The 21,102-nt window shown below is 41.2% G+C and overlaps 3 protein-coding genes across 4 annotated transcripts in view; 1 reads left to right on the forward strand and 2 right to left on the reverse strand.

Moving 5' to 3' along the window:
- Positions 1 to 13: 13 nt before the first annotated feature.
- Positions 14 to 8,100, reverse strand: cxcr3.3 (chemokine (C-X-C motif) receptor 3, tandem duplicate 3). Its single transcript, XM_088999676.1, has 3 exons — positions 7,688 to 8,100; positions 6,369 to 6,729; positions 14 to 4,683 (listed from the first exon to the last, which is right to left on the reverse strand). Exons 2-3 carry the CDS (start codon positions 6,714 to 6,716, stop codon positions 3,940 to 3,942), a joined length of 1,092 nt encoding a protein of 363 aa, XP_088855802.1. The 5' UTR covers positions 6,717 to 6,729; positions 7,688 to 8,100; the 3' UTR covers positions 14 to 3,939.
- Positions 8,101 to 8,345: 245 nt separating this feature from the next.
- On the reverse strand, positions 8,346 to 12,759 carry cxcr3.2 (C-X-C motif chemokine receptor 3, tandem duplicate 2). 2 transcript variants are annotated; one of them, XM_088999673.1, is made up of 3 exons: positions 12,738 to 12,759; positions 12,537 to 12,652; positions 8,349 to 11,270 (listed from the first exon to the last, which is right to left on the reverse strand). In XM_088999673.1, exons 2-3 carry the CDS (start codon positions 12,570 to 12,572, stop codon positions 10,170 to 10,172), a joined length of 1,137 nt encoding a protein of 378 aa, XP_088855799.1. In that variant the 5' UTR covers positions 12,573 to 12,652; positions 12,738 to 12,759; the 3' UTR covers positions 8,349 to 10,169. The 2 variants fall into 2 exon arrangements, with proteins under 2 accessions (XP_088855798.1, XP_088855799.1); XM_088999672.1 differs by lacking the exon at positions 12,738 to 12,759 and having other exon boundaries at positions 8,346 to 11,270; positions 12,537 to 12,587.
- Positions 12,760 to 15,359: 2,600 nt separating this feature from the next.
- The window catches only part of tlr21 (toll-like receptor 21), a 6,491-nt gene continuing 748 nt past the window's right edge, over positions 15,360 to 21,102 (forward strand). The window contains exons 1-2 of the mRNA XM_088999669.1: positions 15,360 to 15,705; positions 18,489 to 21,102. The exon at positions 18,489 to 21,102 is cut by the window's right edge and continues 748 nt beyond it. Coding sequence (XP_088855795.1) covers positions 18,558 to 21,102 — 2,545 coding nt within the window. The 5' untranslated portion in view covers positions 15,360 to 15,705; positions 18,489 to 18,557. The remainder of the gene's footprint in view (positions 15,706 to 18,488) is intronic.

Consider the following 21,102-nt stretch of genomic DNA (forward strand, 5'->3'; position numbering starts at 1 on the left):
AGCTTTCCTCATACAGCATCATTGACATTTAATGACAGCAACTACACTTATCCAACAGTAAGAAAATCGTTTGGCGGGATTTTGACAGGAAGCAAACAATGGCAAAACAAACAGCAGCTTCACGCTCTTGTGCAATGAGTAGTTTACGCAAGAAAAAAAATCTGATAAGGAGAAGAGCAGAGGCCTGAAAACTTCACCCATCTATGCATGACTGTGATGAATCTATTCAGGCTTTTAGTCGCCGTGGCTCTCCTTGAGCATGTTTGAGAAAACCCCAAAACGACATCAGAGCTCTCGTTACTCGCAATCCACGCCTCCGGATAAGTTGTGTCCATAATTTGTAAAATCACTTCAAATGACTTCTACTGAGCGTATTTTACAAAGATTCCACGGCATATAGCTATTTTTATGTTTTAAAACTCGCACTGAATATTCAGGAAGTCTTGTTTTTGAGTTGATGACGAGTCCGTACGTGACATCACTGAAGCAACGCCCCTGACCGAAAAAGCGACACGCAATGCATTTTGGGGACTTTGTTTGCTCTGAAAACTTCGTGTTGATGGCAAAATTAGAAGGAAAAAGCAAATAATGTGATGGTGAATCGTTGTGTGTTGCACCAAGACTACTATTTGATACTAGCTGACACAAATTCCCAGCAGACAAATCGGCCCATTTCCAACGGAGCTTGGGCGCCATCTTGTGCATTTTCTGGGCGCTACATTGGAGTCCAGATGCCTCAAAATGAGACGGAAGGATTTCTTTAATCGATTGCAAACATTTATGCTTTCCTCTTCAGAACTATTTGAATCATATTCATAACTAGATGAATAACAAGAAAGCATCTGCTCCGAATCTGAAGCCATTGTTTTGATTCTCGAGCAAGGCAAGACGTCACGAACAAGGGGGTGTGACCTTCTGAAACTGAAACTTTCTTAGGTCATTTTGAAATAGTTTTGGGACACTTGAAGTCATTTTTATTGGTGGTTTGAATTTGACAAAAAATATCAGTCTGCGTGTTTTGGATATTTTAGATGCTATAAAACGTGTTTCTGATGTCAGTTACGAAACAAAAAATGGTGTCAGTTGTCCTTTTACTTTTTTTGTGCATTTGATCGGGCCCTTAGGAGACCTTGTGAACACCGAAATAAGTTTATCCACCCTGTTTAACACAAAGAGTCAACTGTGAAAGTCATCTTTGCGTTGTCACGACCAGACCTCGACTAACAAATCAGGTTGGTCTGGTTGGCTTTGCAAGGCAAACCCTCCAAAACAGAACGCGAGTCGACACGCAAGCGCTTTTAATAGTCTCGCAGATGCACATGACCCATGACATCACTCGATGTATCCGTGTCAACCTGTTATGTTGCTACCACAAACATGTAGCAATGAAAATCTCCCCCCAAAAAATTGCTGCATTTGCCCAGGAGGGAAATTCCTTGCATACACTAAAACACACATTGTGTAACAGCGTTTTTTCCCTCTCTGCCGGTTTATGGAGTCAAATGGTCTGATTACTTTATCATTCTCAACTTTATAAACCGCCTGGCATGGTATCAGAACACACAAACACAGGAGGTTATCTTCTAATATATAATAATATTTAGCAACTAAAACTACTACTAGAAAAACATTGTCAACCATAAAAAAAGGGGGAAAAGTCACACACTCCACTACAGAGTTGAATTTGCTTGTCGCCTTGATTTTTTTTGTTTTGTTGAGCAAAGCATAGTTTGGATACATTGAATTGCTTTTTTTGTGACATCCTTCTTCAGCACATTACAAATATTCTTACAATTTAGATTCTGCTCGTGGGGAGTGGGTCGATATGAATATTGACCAAACACAAACATTACTAATATTAATAGCAACAATAATCATCATAATGACAACTTTGAGGACGTGTTACAAGGCAGTGCCGATACAAGTTTACTCCGACAGTGACAATTAAAACGCGAGCATGTAAAAACAATCAGTTCTAAAAAAACATTTGTTAAATAAATAAACTGCGTTCTCCGGGACGTGAAAAGTCATTATATCCACACGGGTTTTAAAGCACACGACACAAAGTTCCCTTCCACGGGGCATCACAAATAAATCGCAAAAGTACAAGCCACGAGTCTCAAGTTTTCACTTTCGACCAAGTCTAAATTTACATCGACATGTCAAGTAAATGGAGGAATTATTTCTTAAGTTTGGCCTGTCATGAAATGGAGTCGTGCTTAGTCGAACACCAATCATACTTAGCATTCGGCATTAGCATATAGCGTCAATGCTATCTGCATTTTGGGGTCGTTAGCTAGACCGAAACGTTCACAATCACAATTCGGAACCAGTCTCCGCGTTGTGACATTACTCTTGCTTAGACATTAAATAGTTAACTTACCATCAGAGCTCACGATTGATAAGTTTTAGGTGAGGAAGTTAGAGAGGGTGGATCGTCTTCTGGCTTTCACGGATAAAGTTGAAATCGTAGTTATGATTGTGATCTCTTAAATTTCGACGTTTGCTTTTTCGTCATTTCTTATTCAAAAACATACAATTAAGCCTTGAGTTCAAACGGAATTCTATTCTGTACTCCTTGCTTGGGTCTGCCTTCGTTTTGGGTTGCCAGTTTTGTACATTTCGTAAATTAGCGCGATTTATTTGTACAGGTTGTATGTACGCGAGTGACCTATATTCCACCGCGATTGTTTCTGTCCAGTGAACCGAGCGCACTCTGTACTCGCAGTCGTATATCATTGCATTTTTTTTGTGAAATACGTAGACGTTTTTTGGTAGGATTTTCCAAGCTATGCAGTTTATAATTGCGTTTACACGTTTCCTTCCATGCTGGTTCTTGAAATTTCCGAATACGACAACGAGAAACGGGGGGGGGGGTGGATTGACGTTTACGCTCTTTTTGCTAACACTACTGTTTATAATGGTGAGCAAGTTGTATTTTCATAACTCATAGAAGTGGTAGTATATATTATTTTCACCATAACTGCCAAGTTTCAAACAAAAAGAAGCATTAGCATGTATATTTCTAGAGCTCGCAATTTTCTTTCCTAGTATTCAGTGACAGCCATTTTGGATTTCTGACGAAAATCTGCTTGCATTCGATCGTTGGTATTTGATAATTTATATTTTGAATCTTTTCTTGTGTTTTCTGTTCTTGTTTAGAATTTCTAAAGCTTTCCAATGGTACCTTACTGGTTAAGATCTGCCAAAAAGTTAAGAAAGTTATGATAGTTTAAACTGTAATAAAGAACTCAGTCACAGATTTTCATTGTTTTAACTGCGTAATTACAGGTAGAAAATCCCCTCATATTTCCTAAATTAAACATTCCATTATTTCCTTATTATTTGTCATAGAACAATAATCTATACATCATTTGAAAGCTATTTAAATGCACTTTAATATGGTGTTAGAAAATGTGTGATGAATTATTATTGAATTTTTTTGTTTTTTGTTTACCTGTTCCAGGTTAAGTCCCCCACGCCCCGCTACCCAAAAAACGACAGTTTTGTTAAAAAAGCACTGTATTGTAAAATATAAATATAAAAAAATATAATAAAAGAACCCTAAAGAGAGTGTAAGGAAATAATTTAACGGAGTGAAGTTTAAAAAGTCCAACCGATGGGGCTTTGTTTCCAGCTTGAGTCAGCCATTTTCTAACATCTGCTCCATTAGTTCCGTGAGTGTTTTATTTTGCATTTCTGTTTGGCTATTCCTTAAGGCCAAAAGTGCATCTGCTACAGTGGCTACGGCCTGCAAATTTTGGCACAAAGGGACAACTTGCCACTTGAAGAACTGGTAAATGAGGGTAAGTTCCAGTCATATCTAGAGTATCAGTCAAGTTAAGTCTTTCATGAGTCTTAGTCAGCCAAGCAAGTCGCGAGTTGAACAATTGTTGACGTGAGTCTGAGTCACATAACTTCATATCTCCTCCAATTTAGCTACATAGAAATTTTATGCTGCACTTGTTGCTCCACATTGGCGAGCTGCTTTAACTCCTCCGTATCCGGACTTGGCTCCAGCGGGGCGTCGTCACCTACGCCCAACTCCCACACTGAGCCCTTAGGTTCCACTCTGACGCAACTCAGCGCCGCTAGCGTCCACTTCCTGAAATCACCGCTCAGGCCGAGGTAAAGGAGCGGCCTGAGGCAAGCGTGGACGCAGCCCAACGCCGCCGTGACCATCAGTGAGGTTCTCGGGTTGCTTTGCTGAACCCCGGTCAAATTGTTTGACGTCTTCTTCGCTCCGTCGAATGTGTCCACGACGAGGGCGACGTTGTAGGGCATCCAGCAGAGCGAGAAGACCCCGACGAGGATGAGCGTGATCGCCCTCTTTCGGAATGTTTTGGCGGGGCGCTGAAACCATAGTGTCGCGCACGAGAAGCCGATGACGACGGCGGCCGCAGCGCTAAGTACGTGATGGGGAAGACGCGATGCCAGGCGCCTATTGGCGGGATAAAGACTAAGGACGCACTGCGTCCGCTCTTCCTTCCACGGATGCCGTTCCAATCCCATGAAGAGCCACTCTGGGATGGTGAGGAACAAGGAGACAAGCCACACCATCAGGCAGCTGAGGTGGGCATACATGGGCTTCTTGTGGGAGTACAACTGCTTGGACTGGACCATCCACAGGTAGCGGTCCACACAGATGATGGCCAGAAGAAAGATCCCGCAGAAGAAGTTGATCTAGGGAGAGGAAAAACAAGGTCGTTTTGTTTAAAGGACAACCGACGTCATTTCTTTGTTTCTTAACTGACATCAGAAAAACGTTTGATAGCATCTAAAATACCCAAAACACGCAGTATGATATTTTTAGTCAAATGGAAAACACCAATAAAAATGACTTAAAGTGTCCAAAATCTGCAAAAAATTGAGCTGTGAATTGGGCATTTTCAGAAAGTCCCGCCCCCAGTTCGTGACGTCATGACGTCACGCTGAGACGTCTTGCATTGCTGGAGAATCAAAACAATGGCTTCAGATTCGGAGAATATGCTTTCTTGTTCCACGTCCAGTTATGAATATGATTCAAATACAGTAAAATCTCGTTATATCGATATTCAAGGGAGTCCGAAAAAATATCGATATAACCGGGACTATCGATATATCCGACCCTGTTTGCATGTAATTTTCTCTGTGCGTGCATAGAAATAGTATCGATATAACCGGGACTATCGATATATCCGATATCGATATAACGAGACTTTACTGTAGTTCTGAAGAGGAAAGCAAACATGTTTGCAATCGATTAAAGAAGTCCTTCCGTGTCATTTTGAGGCATATGGACTGCAATGTAGCGTCCCAGAAAAGAGTCATTTAAAAAGAGGAATTTATCATCCCGTTTCCACAGGCTGATAAATTCTTTCCATGGAGTTTGGACGCCCTCTTTTGGCGGCTTTTGGGTGCTACACTAGGTTTTCAGACCAAACAAGTACAGCAAAATACATTGACGTGATAGAAGGACTGCTATAATGTGTCTTTTTTTCAGTCAGGGGCGTTCCTTTAGTGACATCACGTACGTACTCGTCACCAACTCAAAAACAAGACTTCCGGAATATTCAGCGCGAGTCTCAAAACGTAAAATATAGCTATATGAGGTGGAATCTTATTAAAACACGCTCAGTAGAAGTCATTTGAAGCCATTTTACAAATTATGGACACAACTTGTCCTTTAAAGGACAATAATTATTATTATTATATTTTTAATTTTAATAATTATAATTATCCGATTATATTGATCGGATCTTCAAAACACACTGAGAGAATAAGGTTCCCAATATTCTCATTATTTTCATTGTTGCTCTGTTTTACTTGATTTTTTTTAGATTTTTTTGTCGGTACAGTGATACCTCAGCTTATCGGATAATTATATTTATAATAATAATTATTATTATTATATTTATAATATTAATAATTATTATATTTATAATTGTAATAATTAGAAAAATAATTATAATAAATATAATTATTCTAATTATTATAAATATAATTATTATTATTATTATTATAAATATAATTCTTATTGTCATTATTATTACAGTAAAGTCTCGTTATATCGATATCGGATATATCGATACTATTTCTATGCACGCGCGGAGAAAATTACATATATCGATAGTCCCGGTTATATCGATATTTTTTCGGACTCCCTTGAATATCGATATAACGAGACTTTACTGTATCATTGTTATTATCATTACCATCATCATTATTATTATTATTATCATTATTATTGTCATTCTTATTATCATCATTATTATTGTCATTGTTATTATTATTTTTATTATTATTATTATTACATTGTGGGTGTAATTTTGCCAAGGACTTGCAAATAGAATCTAATGGGAGGTGAAAAGAAAAAAAACAGCACAAACCTTAAAAATGACCGCGCTGAACTTGCAAAGAGCGAGCCCGAGACACCATCCGCAACTCTGGTTAACTTGCGACGCCCAGAGGGGCAACATTAGCAGCAGCAGGACATCGGCGACGCTCAGGTGGAGGATGAAAGTATCCGACGTCCTCCACGCTCGTTTCTTCAGCGCCAGCGCAGCAAGCAGGAGACCATTCCCGAACACGCCCACGATGAACACCGCTGAGTAGACGAGCGGGATCCACACCCTGCGGCCATCCCGGGACTCCGGATCGTCATCTTGGAACACGTAGTCGTCATCGTAATCGTAGCTGACGTTGAGGCGGAACAATCCGTCCAGGTTGACGTCCATCTTGGTTGTGGCGCTGCGGAAACAACAGTGTTGTCTTTAAAAGGTCCGTTTTTGGAGAATGTCCCATGGCAAAATGTCTTTTAAAGGACAACCGACACCTCCGGACAAGTTGCGTCCATAATTTGTAAAATCACTTTGCATTTTGCATATTTTTTTACAAAATGTGCAATTGTGACTGTAAAGTGTCCTTGAGAGTTTTGAAAGGCGCTTATAAATGAAATGTATTATTATTATTATTATTATTGTAAAATGGAACTACTTAGCATTTTTAAACACCCCCAATTCAAATGACACAATATTATAAAATGAATTTGAAATGAATTCCAATTTTAGGAAAAAAAAAGTCTGATCTGTTGTTTACTTGAGCAACAAATAATCCTTCGCTCACTCCCAAAAATCCCGATTATGTGTTTACCACATCCACCACAGACATTTTTTTAAACCTACATTGTGTGTCACATTATTTTCGTACCCTGAGGCGTCAATTTACTGCTTATAAAAATGTGTACATTTTCGGTGCCCTAAATTTCGGTGCCCTAAAAAAACAAAAAAAAAAAACAAACCCAGAACATGAGAACTGTATGACAGAAGCAGTGACCACAAGTGCACTGTTTTGGGTTGTGTGTTTTTTTCATTGCACTACTTACTATTCATTGTGTGATACAACAATCGAAGGAGTAGGATCAAAATATGTTTTAGTGAATTGCCATCATGTATTTTATTCGGACACAACTGATGATATGATAATGTCAGTGTGCATCTTTTATAATACGTACATTTAAGCGTCCCCAGAAAAAAACACCAATTATTGACTGAACTGCTGCTAACAAAACGAAGTAAACCAATTGTTAAAAAAAGTACACATAAGACCTAAGTAGCAATTGTCTTTCTTTGCGGTATTGCGTGCAAAAAAAAAGCCAATAACTGCGAAAGACACGTCGAAAAACAGAATGACAACAATGGTTGCTCACCTTAATCAGAGGATGGCAGCCGCACAGGATTCAGTTTTTTCGTGGTCCAAATGAAAAACAGGAAAAATCAGCCACACACACACTCCCAATGTGGTACAATGCAACCGTTTTGGGTGGAGTTGCAGTGTCTGAAAAGCGTCAAATCCGAAAGAAAAACGAAACACAAAAGCTTCGTGTTCTTGTCATGCTGACTGGGGGGGGGGCGGTCGCAGTTGAGATACGCAAAACGTGCAGCGAGGACTGAAAGAACCGAAAATAAAACACGGAGACGGAAAACGACAACAATTATGAAAATGATGACAAAAATGATGAGTTTTGGTAAATCGCGACAGGAGTGAATGACTAATTAAGTCGTAGCTTCTAGATTTGTTCGCGTCAACGAACGTTACTTAAAATGGTCCGACACACAACGCAAGACCAGAAATACGACGGCATCCGCGTTTCAAAATAAAAAACAGGTCGTCTGAATTCAAATACAAAACGGTGACAAATACTAAAATCACGTGTAATTCGTTTTTTAAGTATAAAATGCTATAAAATTAATTAAAACTTATTGTCTCTGTTTAATGAGAAATGGGCATTTAAATCTTTTATTTTGAAGACTCCTCTCGCGCGTTTCGAAATTTCCGGAAACAAGAGCTGAGGCTTTACGCTTGTGAAACAAAAGACGGACAAAAAGCGGGTGCAATGTCAGCATACGGCCGATAGAATGCGCTGTTTACTAATGTTAAATTCAATGTAAACATCCAAAACAATTTTGCAGACGCAAACGTCATTCAGTTCCTTCCAAGTTAGTGATACGAAACGTTTTTTTCCGTTAATGTTTATCTTTATTTTCTTAATATATACAGCATACATAAAATGTACAACAATGTACTTTATTTCTCGATAAAACCCGCTTGGGAGAAGCGTACGAGAAAGCGGTTGATTTCATTCCATCAACGATAAATCAGCAAAAAACAACACATTAGCTAATGCTAATGTCCCACATTGAAAATGATGAGTCGCTATTATTTCCTCTTTTTCTTTTTCAGCATAGCGTGCACGGATGAGGCTACAAAGAAAAGATGCTAAGTCAGCACAATTGATTAATATTTTTTTACATTTTCACTTTGTTTTCAGGCTTGGCGATAAGTTTATGAGCCCAGACTACCAACAAACCACTGGTTTAATGGCCAAACAAATCCTACATACAGTATTGATTGTTTAGATGAGTATTATTTCATAAGCTTATCATACGGAAAAATATACAACAGCAAAATACAAAAAATAAAGCAACATTTGGTATGAGGCTACACCATGCCGACATTGAGAACATTTCCATTCTTTGTTCCTCATCTGGCTTTTCGTGACGGTCCCACTTTTACTTTCGTAATTTGGGTTTGTATTTTGTGTTTTTTTTTTACAGTAATCCCTCGTTTTTCGCTCTTAATCGGGACCAGAACCACCCGTGATAGAAGAAAATCGATATAATAACCACGTGACAATACGTGGACTGGGCGGGGCTAAGAAGATTCACAGCCAATCCATATAGCTGTAAACTGAGATTGTGATGTCATTGGGTGACGTCAGTACTAGGACCCAATCAAGCTACAGTGAGATTTCAACATTTAGCTTGTAGTTCACGTGCACATCCCACCATGACGTCCGTGATCCACTGGTGAAAAGGATGCTTTGATTCTCTCCTCTTTCATCTACGACTGCTTCATGTCACAAAGAGGGTAATAATAATAATAAATTTCATTTATAAGCACCTTTCAAAACTCTCAAGGTCACTTTACAGTCACAGATGAGAAGGTTTCTTCAGCCGTCATCTGTACTTCTTTGAAGGTGTCGGACGTTTCGCTTCTTATCCAAGAGGCTTCGTCAGAGAACTAAAATCTTTTGCGGGTAGTTTCGGCCATATTTATAAATCCCTACTGTCAAAATGTGGCGGTGCCAGATTCTGCTATAATTCGTCCCTGCTCTCAGGTTGAGGGGGAGCAGAGGACTACTCCCTGCGGCCACTGTTTACTTCTATAATCCTGACTGATTACTTCTATTGTCCTGCCTGAGTATGGGGTCTACGACTGGCCCGATTCCCCCATTTGCTCTGGTTTCACCTCATCAGCATAACTAGGTCTATGTTGCCTCAGAAGTCGGTTGTAATAACGATCCAAATTGAACCTCACCCCCCCCCCATGGCGATTTAGTGAAGGGTTTTGCTGTTTTATGAAAATAGCTTCTTTTACTCCCCTTTCAAACCATCTATGTTTCTTTCGCTAATGATATGCGTGTGCCCCCCCCCCCCGCCTTTTTTCAGGCATTTTTTTTTCTCATTTGTCATTCTCATCCCAGTGTATGTATAAAAATGAATTTTCTGTCTGTAATTGTAACTCTCTAACTCAAAAATCAGCATAACCAACCGGTTACTATCAGTGGTACACATTTTTTTTAATAAAAAACTTTTGGGGTGGGGACCTTATAAGAAAAAAAAAAAAAATCATCTTCCCACCATAACCGAGTAAGAAGTGTTTTCGCTCTCGGCAGAGCTATAGGAGCCGGTGGTCTTACGTTTCCTCTCCCTCCATTCCTCCACACCTAGCCCAACTCTGGCGCCCAGCAACCCCTTGCACATGCGCGCCATTTCCCTCCGGAATTTGACCCCCACGAAACCGTACAGCAACGGGTTGAGGGCGCAGTGCGACAGCCCGGCGCTCTCCGTGATCACCCTTCCCATGTCCACAATGCGTCCAAAGCGACATCCCCCCGCCACCACCCGGAGTCTCTGCAGACTGTCGGCCAACTGGAAACCGTTATACGGCGCCCAGCACAGCACGAAAACCGACACCAGGGAGACGATGAGGCGCAAGGACTTCCGCTTCTGCCGACGGGTGGCGTTGCAGAGCGAACGGAAGATCCGGATGTAGCAGTAAAGCATGACGAGAAGCGGCAGCCCGAAACCCAGACTGACGCTAACTAGCTGAAGCCCGGCGTGCCATTGCGCGGCGTTGTTGGTGAACCACACCTGGCACAGGAGCGGCGCTCGTTCCTCGTCGATTTTCACCTTGCTCACCTGCTTGAAGACGATATCCACGCCGCCCAGGGCTAAGCAGCCCACCCAGATGAAGGCGCAGACCACCTGCGCCTGGCAGGTGTTACGTTTCCAACCGGAGGTGACGGCGTGGACGATGGCGAGGTAGCGGTCGAAGCTAATACAGGCGAGGAAAAGGATGCCGCTGTAGCGGTTGAAGGAGAACAAAGCGCCGGAGATCTTACACGTGACCTCTCCGAATACCCATTGGTAAGCCCACTGCGTGGAGAACAACGGCAGGGTGAAGGCCAGCAGCAGGTCGGAGATGGCCAAGTGGAGGAGGAACGTGTCGGTCAGGGAGAAGGAACAGGCGCCGCCGCCGTGAGAGTTGCGGTAGCGGCGGATCACGCACAGCACCAGCACGTTGCCCACCACGGCCAGGATGAAGACCAGGATGTAGACGACGGGTAGGTACCTACGCGCGAAAGCGTAGATGTCTTCGTGCGGGCAAGGGGCCGCGTGCGTTCTACTGCTTTCGGGGGACAAGGTGTAGTTGTCGTAGTCGAAGATCTGAAGACAAACGAGGCACAGTGGCTGGTATACGGTGGAGCCTTCAATTCAATTGTGAACAACGGCTAGCGAGATGGCTAGCGATAGCGGGATGGCTAGCGAGATAGCTTGCAAGATAGCTAGCTCGTTGTCTAGATAATAATAATAACAATAATACATTTCATTTCTAAACTCTCTAGTTAGCTTTTCAAAACTAGCTAGCTAACTAGCTAGCCTTTCAAAACTACTTAGCTAATACGTAGATAGCTAGATAGAGAGCGACTGTCTAGCTCTCTATCCAGCCATTTATTAGCTATCTACGTATTAGCTAGCTTGCTAGTTTTCTATCTATTTGAGTTACTTCCGGGTTGAGTGAATGCTGGCGCGTGTGGCTGCCGCTGCTCACCCACAGGAAAATGTACACTGTGACTGTAAAGCGACCTTGAGAGTTTTGATAATAAAACATTTCATTTATAAGCGCCTTTCAAAACTCTCTAGCTAGCTAATACGTAGATAGCTAATAGATAGCTAGATAGAGAGTGACTGTCTAGCTCTGTATAGATAGAAAGCTAGCTAGCTAATATGTAGCGAGATATATATATATATATATATATATATATATATATATATATATATATATATATATATCTACTGTCCAGACGTGGCAGTGCCGGACTCTGCTATGATAGGTCCCTGCTCTCAGGTTGGGGGGAGCAGAGGACTACTCCCTGCGGCTCCACTGATTGCCTCTATTGTCCTGCTGACGACTGGCCTGATTGCCCTATTTGCCCTGGTATCACCTCATCAGCATAACTAATCCTACGTTGTTTAAGCAGTCTGCTGTACGAACGATCCAAATTGAACCTCACACCACCATATCGGTTTAGTGAAGGATTTAGCTGTTTTATGAAAATAGTTATTTTATTATTATTATTAACCTTTTCATCGATGGACCACTCCTGTACGACTCAGAGCTTACGCAGACATAAAGCAGGAATGTTCTGATATAGAGGCGATTTGCTATTTTACATATAATTATCAGGGATATGTTATACAGTAAAGTCTCGTCATATCGATATTCAAGGGAGTCCGAAAAAATATCGATATAACCGGGACTATCGATATATCCAACCCTGTTTGCATGTAATTTTCTCCGTGCGTGCATAGAAATAGTATCGATATAACCGGGACTATCGATATATCCGATATCGATATAACGAGACTTTACTATATTTAAGAAGACTTCCCAGTAATCTGACCATTAATGTGCAAAAAAAAGCAACTCACCCAGTAGTCCTCAGTGGTTAATTCGTAATCATCCATGTTTGTTGCAGTGGAGGAGGCAGCACAGTGATCTGCAGACTGCACAGTGAATCAAGCAAAGCTGTTTTTCGTAGCCACAACTGGATGGATGAAAATAAAGAAGAAGTCACAATTTCGGGAACCGAATCCTCACACGGTTTGAGAATAGATGCAAACATAACTTACCATTGGAATGGATGAGTGTCTTATTTTTTTTTTTTGCCTTGGAGGAAATTGTGACATGTTTAGGGTGGGAAAAAAAAACGTTGTATATATCATTTAAGGCAGACAGACAATGTGTGACTAATGTGGATGTTGTGGGGGAAAAAAAGTGTTACAGCAGGATCATTAGTTGTTGTTTTTCTATTTTAGTGTTAAAATATATAAATATACGTGACAGGAGGCAAACATAATGCTAAGCAAATACAGAGAAAGAAGAAAGCAGAGGTAGAAATAAACAGATGACAGGACAGTCATTAGTTCTAGAAATATACACTGGTTGGCCAAATATTAATAGAATATATTATCATCACATTTTCACATTACATACTTCATTTTTATTGTAAACCCAACACTAATATTGCTTCCATTTTTCTGATGTATTTGACATGTATTCATCTATTTAGCTGTAGTTATAGTGATATAGCTAGCGTCAATTTACCTTCAGTTGTCTGCCGAGCTAGCTGTCTATCGAGCTGGCTAGCTAACCAGCGAGTTCGCTACACAACTAAACTAGACGGCTCAACAGTAAGATAGACTTCTAGCTGGCTAGGCTAGTCGCGTAGCAAGCTAGCTAGCTAGCCGCGTAGCGAGCTGGCTTGCTCGCTGCGTAGTGAGCTGGCTAGCTAGCAGTTTAGCGAGCTGGCTAGCTAGCAGTTTAGCGAGCTGGCTATCTAGCTTTATTGCTAGCTATCTGTGAGTCTGTCTAGCTTGCTATATGTCGGTCTATCTGGCTAGCTAGTTAATGTCTGTGCGTATATATCATACACTCACCATACAAACAAATTGTCCATTTACTCCAACTAACGTCACCCTATTAAAAAGGAAAAAAAATACAAGAAACGTTATTTCTTGATATTCACACTCTAAGATTTTAGGTTAAAAAATACAACAATTAATATTTTTCCTGGCTGTTTATTTTCAAAAAGCATGTCGTTTGCCAAAAGTGTGAGGAACCGAATCATCTTGTGGTTACTTTTCTCCCGACTGAGGGTCTTCGGTTAACTGCAATTTCACAAGACCGCAGACGTCTCTGTTACTTCTGCTCCGGTTAAAGTTGGTTTACAACGTGCGCAGTTTTCGACAAAGTGCACATCGAACTGGATATACTTTTCAATGTCTTTCATATGAATATTTGAAAATGTAAAAAGAAAATAACAAAAAAAAAAACAAAGAAAGCAACAGGCCTTTTTGTATTCCAATTTCTTGAATGCAACACCGTTTTAACCAAAAAACATTGCAAGAGAACTTATTAACCATACTATGCTGCCCCCTATTGGCGTGGAAGGGTATGTGAGAGGATAACGTTGCCTTTTCTCCTGACAGCCGAATGGCAACAAAACGCTTTCACTTCCTTTGTTTTCTTGTAATCGTTTCATTGTGAAACAAGGCTTAACTGTCAAAGTTCTTCAAATTTCGTAGTACAGTAGTATTAAATTTATTCAAGAAAAGATGATAGCCGCGTGCACATATTTACGAAATGAATTCATTATTCTATTCATGTTCCGGCCCTAAAAAGCTTTACTGCACACCGTACTTGCATTGATAAAATATTGTAAAAATACTGCAACTATTTTGTAAATGATGATTCACTGCCATTCACGAATTTATTCGGGAATTGAAAATATGACATAAAGCGCCATTCTCGAAGATATAATATAGATGTAGGTATTGTATTTTGGACAGTCGCCCCCATTTCAAGCTCAGACAACTCCAGACCTATATAACTTAGGAATTAACACTTTTTTGGGGGGATGAAAGAAGAGAGTCTGAGGTTTCTAACGCTGTATTGAATGTTTATGTTGTCCTAAAACTAAATATTCTGTACGTCCTGGAATTCAAGTGACAATGACAAAAACCCTGGCAGTGGAGTGGATACATTTTTGCACATCCTCTGGCAGTGAATGCTATCTATTAGCTATCTGTCTGGCTAGCTGGCTATATATATATGTCCATCAGAATCAGAATCATCTTTATTGCCAAGTATGTAGAACACACAAGGAATTCATCTATTAACTATGTATCTAGCTTTCTATCTATTTGAGTTACTTCTGGGTTAAGTGAAGGCTGGAGCGTGTGGCTGCCGCTGCTCACCCACAGAAAAACTTATCCTGTGACTGAAAAGTGACCTTGAGAGTTTCGAAAGGCGCTTATAAACGAAATGTATTATTATTATTATTATTATTATTATTATTAATCATAGTGCATTTTGTTTATCAGTGTGTTTCAAAATACTACTTAAAAATTAAACTTTAGAATCAAGAACAACATTAAAATTATGTATAATTCATATAATAAATAGACCTCACTGAGGACTAGCGATATCGAAAATGGATGAATGGGTGATTTGTTCATTTGGACGGCGAGTTTTAACAGAGTGACCAAAATAGAGTACGTTTGACAATTTATAGTTGCAGGTAGAAGGTCCAATTTAACAGTCGTCATTTTGGATTTTATCGGCTGGGGTGTGGAGATATATATATATATATATATATATATATATATATATATATATATATATATATATATATATATATATATATATATATATAGCACATAAATACAGTACGTATACATTCCATTTGTGATTGTATTTTATTTATTATAGTACCTATGCTTGTCTGTGACTGTAAAGTGTACTTGAGAGCTTTGGAAAGCTTTTAAAATGAAATGTATTATTATACATATATACGTGTGTGCGTTTATGCATTTTGACCTATTTATTTTTGTCAATCACATCCTTCCCAAAACCATTCGCCTGAAGTGTGCTTGAGCTTTCAAATTCATTTTCACATTCCGTTCTATGGACTCGTTCAATTTTCATTTGACGTCATTAAAGCACATGTGAATCGCAAAGGCTAACAGTGTCGTTCGTGTTCCTCTTTCTGACAAACAAGAAACAGCCAAGGCGACGAGGCGCATTTCCTTTAACCGGGTGAGAAAAAACATATATACAGCCAATTGATTCATTTGTCAAATATTCATATTTGTCTTTTTTTTTGCGTAGCGGTATGTGAGGGGTGTGCAAAAAAGGGTGTGTTCTCATAGGGAGCGTCAAGTGGTGAAAGTGTGTTTATGTTGCAATGATTCCTTATTTTTTCAAAACTCTCAAGGTCACTTTTCAGTCACTCAAGCCGGAAGTAACTCAAATAGATAGAAAGCTCGCTAGCTAGCTAATACGTAGATGTAGCTAAAAGCTAGATAGAGAGCAAGACAGTCGCTCTATGTATTAGCTATGTATTAGCTAGCTAGAGTTTTAAAAGGCGCTTATAAATGAAATGTATTCTTATCAAAACTCTCAAGGTCATTTTATAGTCACAGGGTATGTTTTTCTGTGGGTGAGCAGCGGCAGCCACACACGGCAGTGTTCACTCAACCCAGAAGTAACTCAAATAGATAGAAAGCTAGCTAGCTAATAGCTAGCCTATAGATAGCCAGTTAGACAGCTCGCTATATAGCTAACAGATAGCCAGCCAGATAGCTAATAGACAGCAAATAGATAGCTAACAGATAACAAATAGATTGCCAGCTTGGTCGTGGAACGAGGAACGTTACTCAATTGGCCACATTTTAACCATACGATCAAAGAGTACCTTTTAATATGGATTTGCTAAAATTGCTCAATAATTGATTCATTGCCTGGAAAGATAAATATTATTAAAATAAACCGTTTTAATAAAAATAAAAATAAAAATAAAAATAAAAGTAAAAATAAAAAAAGCATTTAGTTTCTAAGCGCCTTTCAAAACTCTCAAAGATACTTTACAGTCACTGGATTGTTTTGTTCGGGTGAGCAGTGGCAGCCATTCGCGCCATGTGCTTTAAATTAGGATTCTATTCATTATGCAAACGAGAGTCTATTATGCTTAAAAATAAACAATTTTACATATAGAAATTATGATGATATTTTTTTTACACATTTCAACTTGACATTTTTTTTCCTCCTCTTTGCATTGTACTCGTGCAATTATTTTCCTAATCACATCCTTCCGATAAATATTCCGATTGCCAAGCGAATATACGCGCATGTTGCCATATCATAGTTTATATTTTATATCAATTATCAAATGGAAACATTTCATTAATTATTATCGATAATACAACAGTTGTAATAAAAAGGCGAAACAAGAACTCAAACTGGATCATGTCAACATGTGAAAAGGGAAATGGCATTTTTTTTCTTGATGAATCAGGAAATGTCGGCTTCGCAACTCATGTATTGTCAGGCGCTCGGGTTTACGATCGAGGTTCAAATGGTGTCAGCAATTAACTTGATGTGCGACTGCATGCGTATCAGTAAAGTAATACAGCTTATGAATTTAATTGGTTCGCAAAAGGTGTGTTTAAGGCGAAAAGTTAATCTGCCAAACATTTATTTCCCATCAGAAACTATTACAAATGAGAATAATCAGTTCCCAGGTCCCAATAAAACACAATTTTCGACTAAATATTTTTTTTGTTTCTTAACGGACTCCAATGCAGCGTCCCAGAAAATGCACAAGATGGCGCCCAAGCTCCGTTGGAAATGCGCTGATTTGTCTCCTGGGAATTTGTGTCAACTAGTATCAAATAGTGGTCTTGGTGCAACACACAACGATTCACCATCGAATTATTTATGCGTTTTCCTTTCAATTTCACTATCAACGCGGATCGACACGTAATTTTCAGACCAAACAAAGTACCCAAAATGCGTTGTGCGTCGCTTTCTCGGTCAGGGGCGTTCCTGACGTGACGTCACGTCAGGAATCGTCACCAACTCAAAAACAAGACTTCCTGAACATTACGCACAAGTCTTAAAACGTAAAATATTGCTATATGCGGTGGAATCTTTGTAAAATACGCTCAGTAGAAGTCATTTGACCTGATTTTACAAATTACGGACACAACTAGTCTGGAAGCGTCCTTTAAAACTACACAAAATATACCTTATTTTATGTATAATAAATGTGCTACTGTATTGTAATTAAAGAAATAAACGGTACAGTATAATAAAGTCGTTTTATTTACCTTTGTGATGGTTGTTGATGTAGTTGCCTGTTGATGATATCCGAGTGAAGTTGCCGTGCTTTCTCTGTGATAATACCCTCACACACTGTCCCATGATAGCTACTTTTTGTCAATCCAAATCATCAGAAGTTTTTCAACCTCTTCTATTGCCTGAGACAGTTGCTTAGACAACACAGAAACACCCTTAGCCACACGGAGCAATGGTCCACTTAGCATACTGGTACTGGGACGCTAAATCCCACAAACGCACATCTCGTTTGTATTTTTGGATGATCTCCTTCTTCTGCTCGACCGTAATTTTCTTTTTTGTCCTCTTCGGCTTAACACTAGCCTATGGTGGGGTCTTTTTCGGTCCCAAAAAAGGAAAAGTACTCCACTCTATAACAAACCACGTCTACACTCAAAGAAAGTGGGAGTGGAAAACTAGTCTGCCAGCCACAGTGGCGCTATTCGACGGTGTGGTTTGGTGTTCTTCTGCCGAAAACTAGTCCGCCAGCCATTGTGGCGCATCGTGTGTTTCCCGAAAACTACCTTATTTCTATATTGCACTGGTTTAGCTACGTGCTAAATAACGTTTCATTAACATTTCACGAAGGTTTCAGCTCGTGAACAGAGTCTCCAAACAACTGAAGTTTGTGGACAGAGGTGGATAATGGCAACCTGCGAATGCAGCTTCCGTTTGATGTGATACATGTTTGTTTCTACCCTTAGATTAACCCTGATGAAGTTCCGAAGCTAACGCAGAATAGTGTCGGCGGAGAGGCGGGAACTAGTGGATCCATGGCGGTTCTCGTCTCTAGGCTATCGCCCTTTGGGCTGGTCCTGGCGGTGGCAGCGGCGTATACCTTCAAGAACTGCATCGAAGTGAGGGACTGGAATCGACGCAGCTTCGAATGCAACAAGCGAAAGGAGACCAACATCTCCGCCATCATGGACGACCTGCCGGAAGGCATCGTCAAACTCAGCATACTGACAAATTCGATACGGTACATTCCCGATCGCGCCTTTGCCCGTTTCAAGGAGCTTCGCCTGCTTCGGTTAGACAACAACCGTTTGAGCATTATTGAGGCTTCCGCTTTCGGGGAGCTGCATCAACTCAATTCCCTCAACTTGTCCTTCAACAACATTTCCGAGCTGAGTCCGTTGGTGTTTGCGAGTTTGCGCAATCTGACTTTTCTCTCCCTGAGGGCCAATCGACTCAAGAAGCTACCGGGAGGAATCTTCTCATCCATGCCGAAGCTCTACACTTTGATCCTGCAGCAGAACCTCCTGGCAAACTTCACGGAGGTTGTCGATTCTGTGTCAAAGTCAAGACGTCTCTTTCAATTGAAACTCTCTTTCAACAACTTAACCTCTCTGCACCACAACCGGATTCCGTTTCCGCAGTCCCTCGCCAAGTTGTATCTGCACAGAAACAACTTGTCCACGTTAGGATGCGATAGCTCCTTCTTCTCTGCCGTCAAGATCTTAGATTTGTCCAACAATCCCAGACTGACCGCCGAGGCTTTTCAGGACGTTGACTTGGCACGGACCTACTACCTCAAGTTGCAGGGGACGGCGGTGGACGTGATGACGCTGTTGACCGTCAGCAACATCCACCAAGGCAACGTGGACTTCACGGGCATGTTGTTGAAAAACAACTCCCTGGTACTTGCCCTGTGTAAGCAGTTGAGTCAGAAAATGAAAAGTCTCAAGACCCTGCGCCTGGGCGGAAACGGCATAGAGGATTTGAAAAACGATATGTTGTCCTATTGCCCGAGAATCGTAGAATTTCTGGATCTGTCACAAAATCAAATCAAGAGCTTCAAAAGTCAGCTCTTCAATTGCCTGGGTTTTCTCGGCAAGAATCAAAATGTCCAAAAATTGTCTCTGGAGCATAACCGCCTGACCAAACTTTACTCCTGCCGACACGTGTCACCTTTCGATGCGTTAGAGGAGATCCATTTCCGTTATAACCGCATCCTCGAGGTGTCCGCTGACGCTTTCAATCACACTCCGAATATCGTCACGCTTTATTTAAACATCAACACTATCGCCTTCCTCAGCCAGAAAGCTCTCAGGGGGCTTGACAAGCTTAAGACTTTGCGTCTGGACAACAATCTCATCACCGACCTGTTCAATAACACTTTCAAAGATCTGACGGCGCTGCAAACCCTCAACCTGCGCAACAATCGCATCTCGGTCATCTTCAACTGGACGTTCAACCACCTCGGCAATCTGACGACGCTGGATCTCGGAGGGAACAAAATCGGACGGATCCACCCGGCGGGATTTCAAGGACTCGGACGGCTCTCAAAGTTATACCTGGATGGAAACCATCTGAAACAAATCGACATGTGCCTCCACGTTGCGTTTCAGCGCACGCTCACGACGTTGGACTTGGAGAACAATTTCATTACCTTCTCCACCTTGAACGACAGATCACCTTTCGTGAACCTCAGCAGGCTCAGTGACTTGAAGTTGGGTGACCAGCGTCCTTACGGCCTCACCCACGTGCCTGAAAAGCTGTTCCGAGGCCTTCGCAAACTCAAGTCTTTGTATCTCACCAACAATCAAATCTCGTACATCGCCTCCAACGCCTTCGACGACCTGACGGACCTGCGTTTCCTCACACTGAACAAGTGCTGCGATGTCAACATCATGCTGCCGAGAGGCATTTTTAAGAATCTGCGCAATTTGACCAGGTTGTCTCTAGAAAACGCTGGCCTCCAGGACTTCTCCGGGGAGGTTTTTGGCAACCTCAGCAGCTTGGATACGTTGCAACTGACCCACAACGGCATGCAAAGTCTTGACGTGGATGTGTTGAACAGTCTGCCTCACCTGCGCTACTTGGACATGCGCCATCTTCCTCTGAGCTGCACTTGCGTCAACAGCTTGCTGCAGAATTGGACGGTGCACAACGACAGGGTCGAGGTGGTGTATGGCTACAATCTGCGGTGCCAGGAGGACCCCATGAAAAGTTTCTACAACTTTGAAACTGATGTTTGCTACATTGACCTCGGCAAGTATCTCTTCTTAACCACAGCGAGCGCGGTGGCCTTGTTGACGGCCTTGCCGCTGCTTTACGTCAAACTCTACTGGAAAATCAAGTACGGCTACTACGCTTTTCGCTCCTGGTTCGGCCAGCAGTGGCGCAGGTTCAGAGAGGAGGAAGAGAATTGTACTTACGACGCTTTTGTGTCATACAACTCCAACGACGAAGAGTGGGTCATGCTAGAGCTCCTGCCCAACCTGGAGGGCAAAGATTCGGCATTGAAACTGTGCCTGCATCACCGCGACTTCGAGCCCGGCCGGGACATCGTGGACAACATCGTGGCGGCCGTGT

Source organism: Hippocampus bargibanti, linkage group LG06 (genome assembly GCF_051943395.1).
Source record: "Hippocampus bargibanti isolate YZ-2025 linkage group LG06, ASM5194339v1, whole genome shotgun sequence".
Lineage (NCBI taxonomy): Eukaryota > Metazoa > Chordata > Actinopteri > Syngnathiformes > Syngnathidae > Hippocampus > Hippocampus bargibanti.

What these genes read in the sequence shown, in the direction of transcription:
- cxcr3.3 (XM_088999676.1), bottom strand. Translation starts at nt 6,716, where the DNA reads ATGGACGTCAACCTGGACGGATTGTTCCGCCTCAACGTCAGCTACGAT. An exon ending in TCAGCGCGGTCATTTTTAAG is followed by an intron (nt 4,684 to 6,368) that starts GTTTGTGCTGTT and finishes TCCTCTCCCTAG; the next exon opens with ATCAACTTCTTCTGCGGGAT.
- cxcr3.2 (XM_088999672.1), bottom strand. Translation starts at nt 12,572, where the DNA reads ATGGATGATTACGAATTAACCACTGAGGACTACTGG. An exon ending in TAACCACTGAGGACTACTGG is followed by an intron (nt 11,271 to 12,536) that starts GTGAGTTGCTTT and finishes GTTTGTCTTCAG; the next exon opens with ATCTTCGACTACGACAACTA.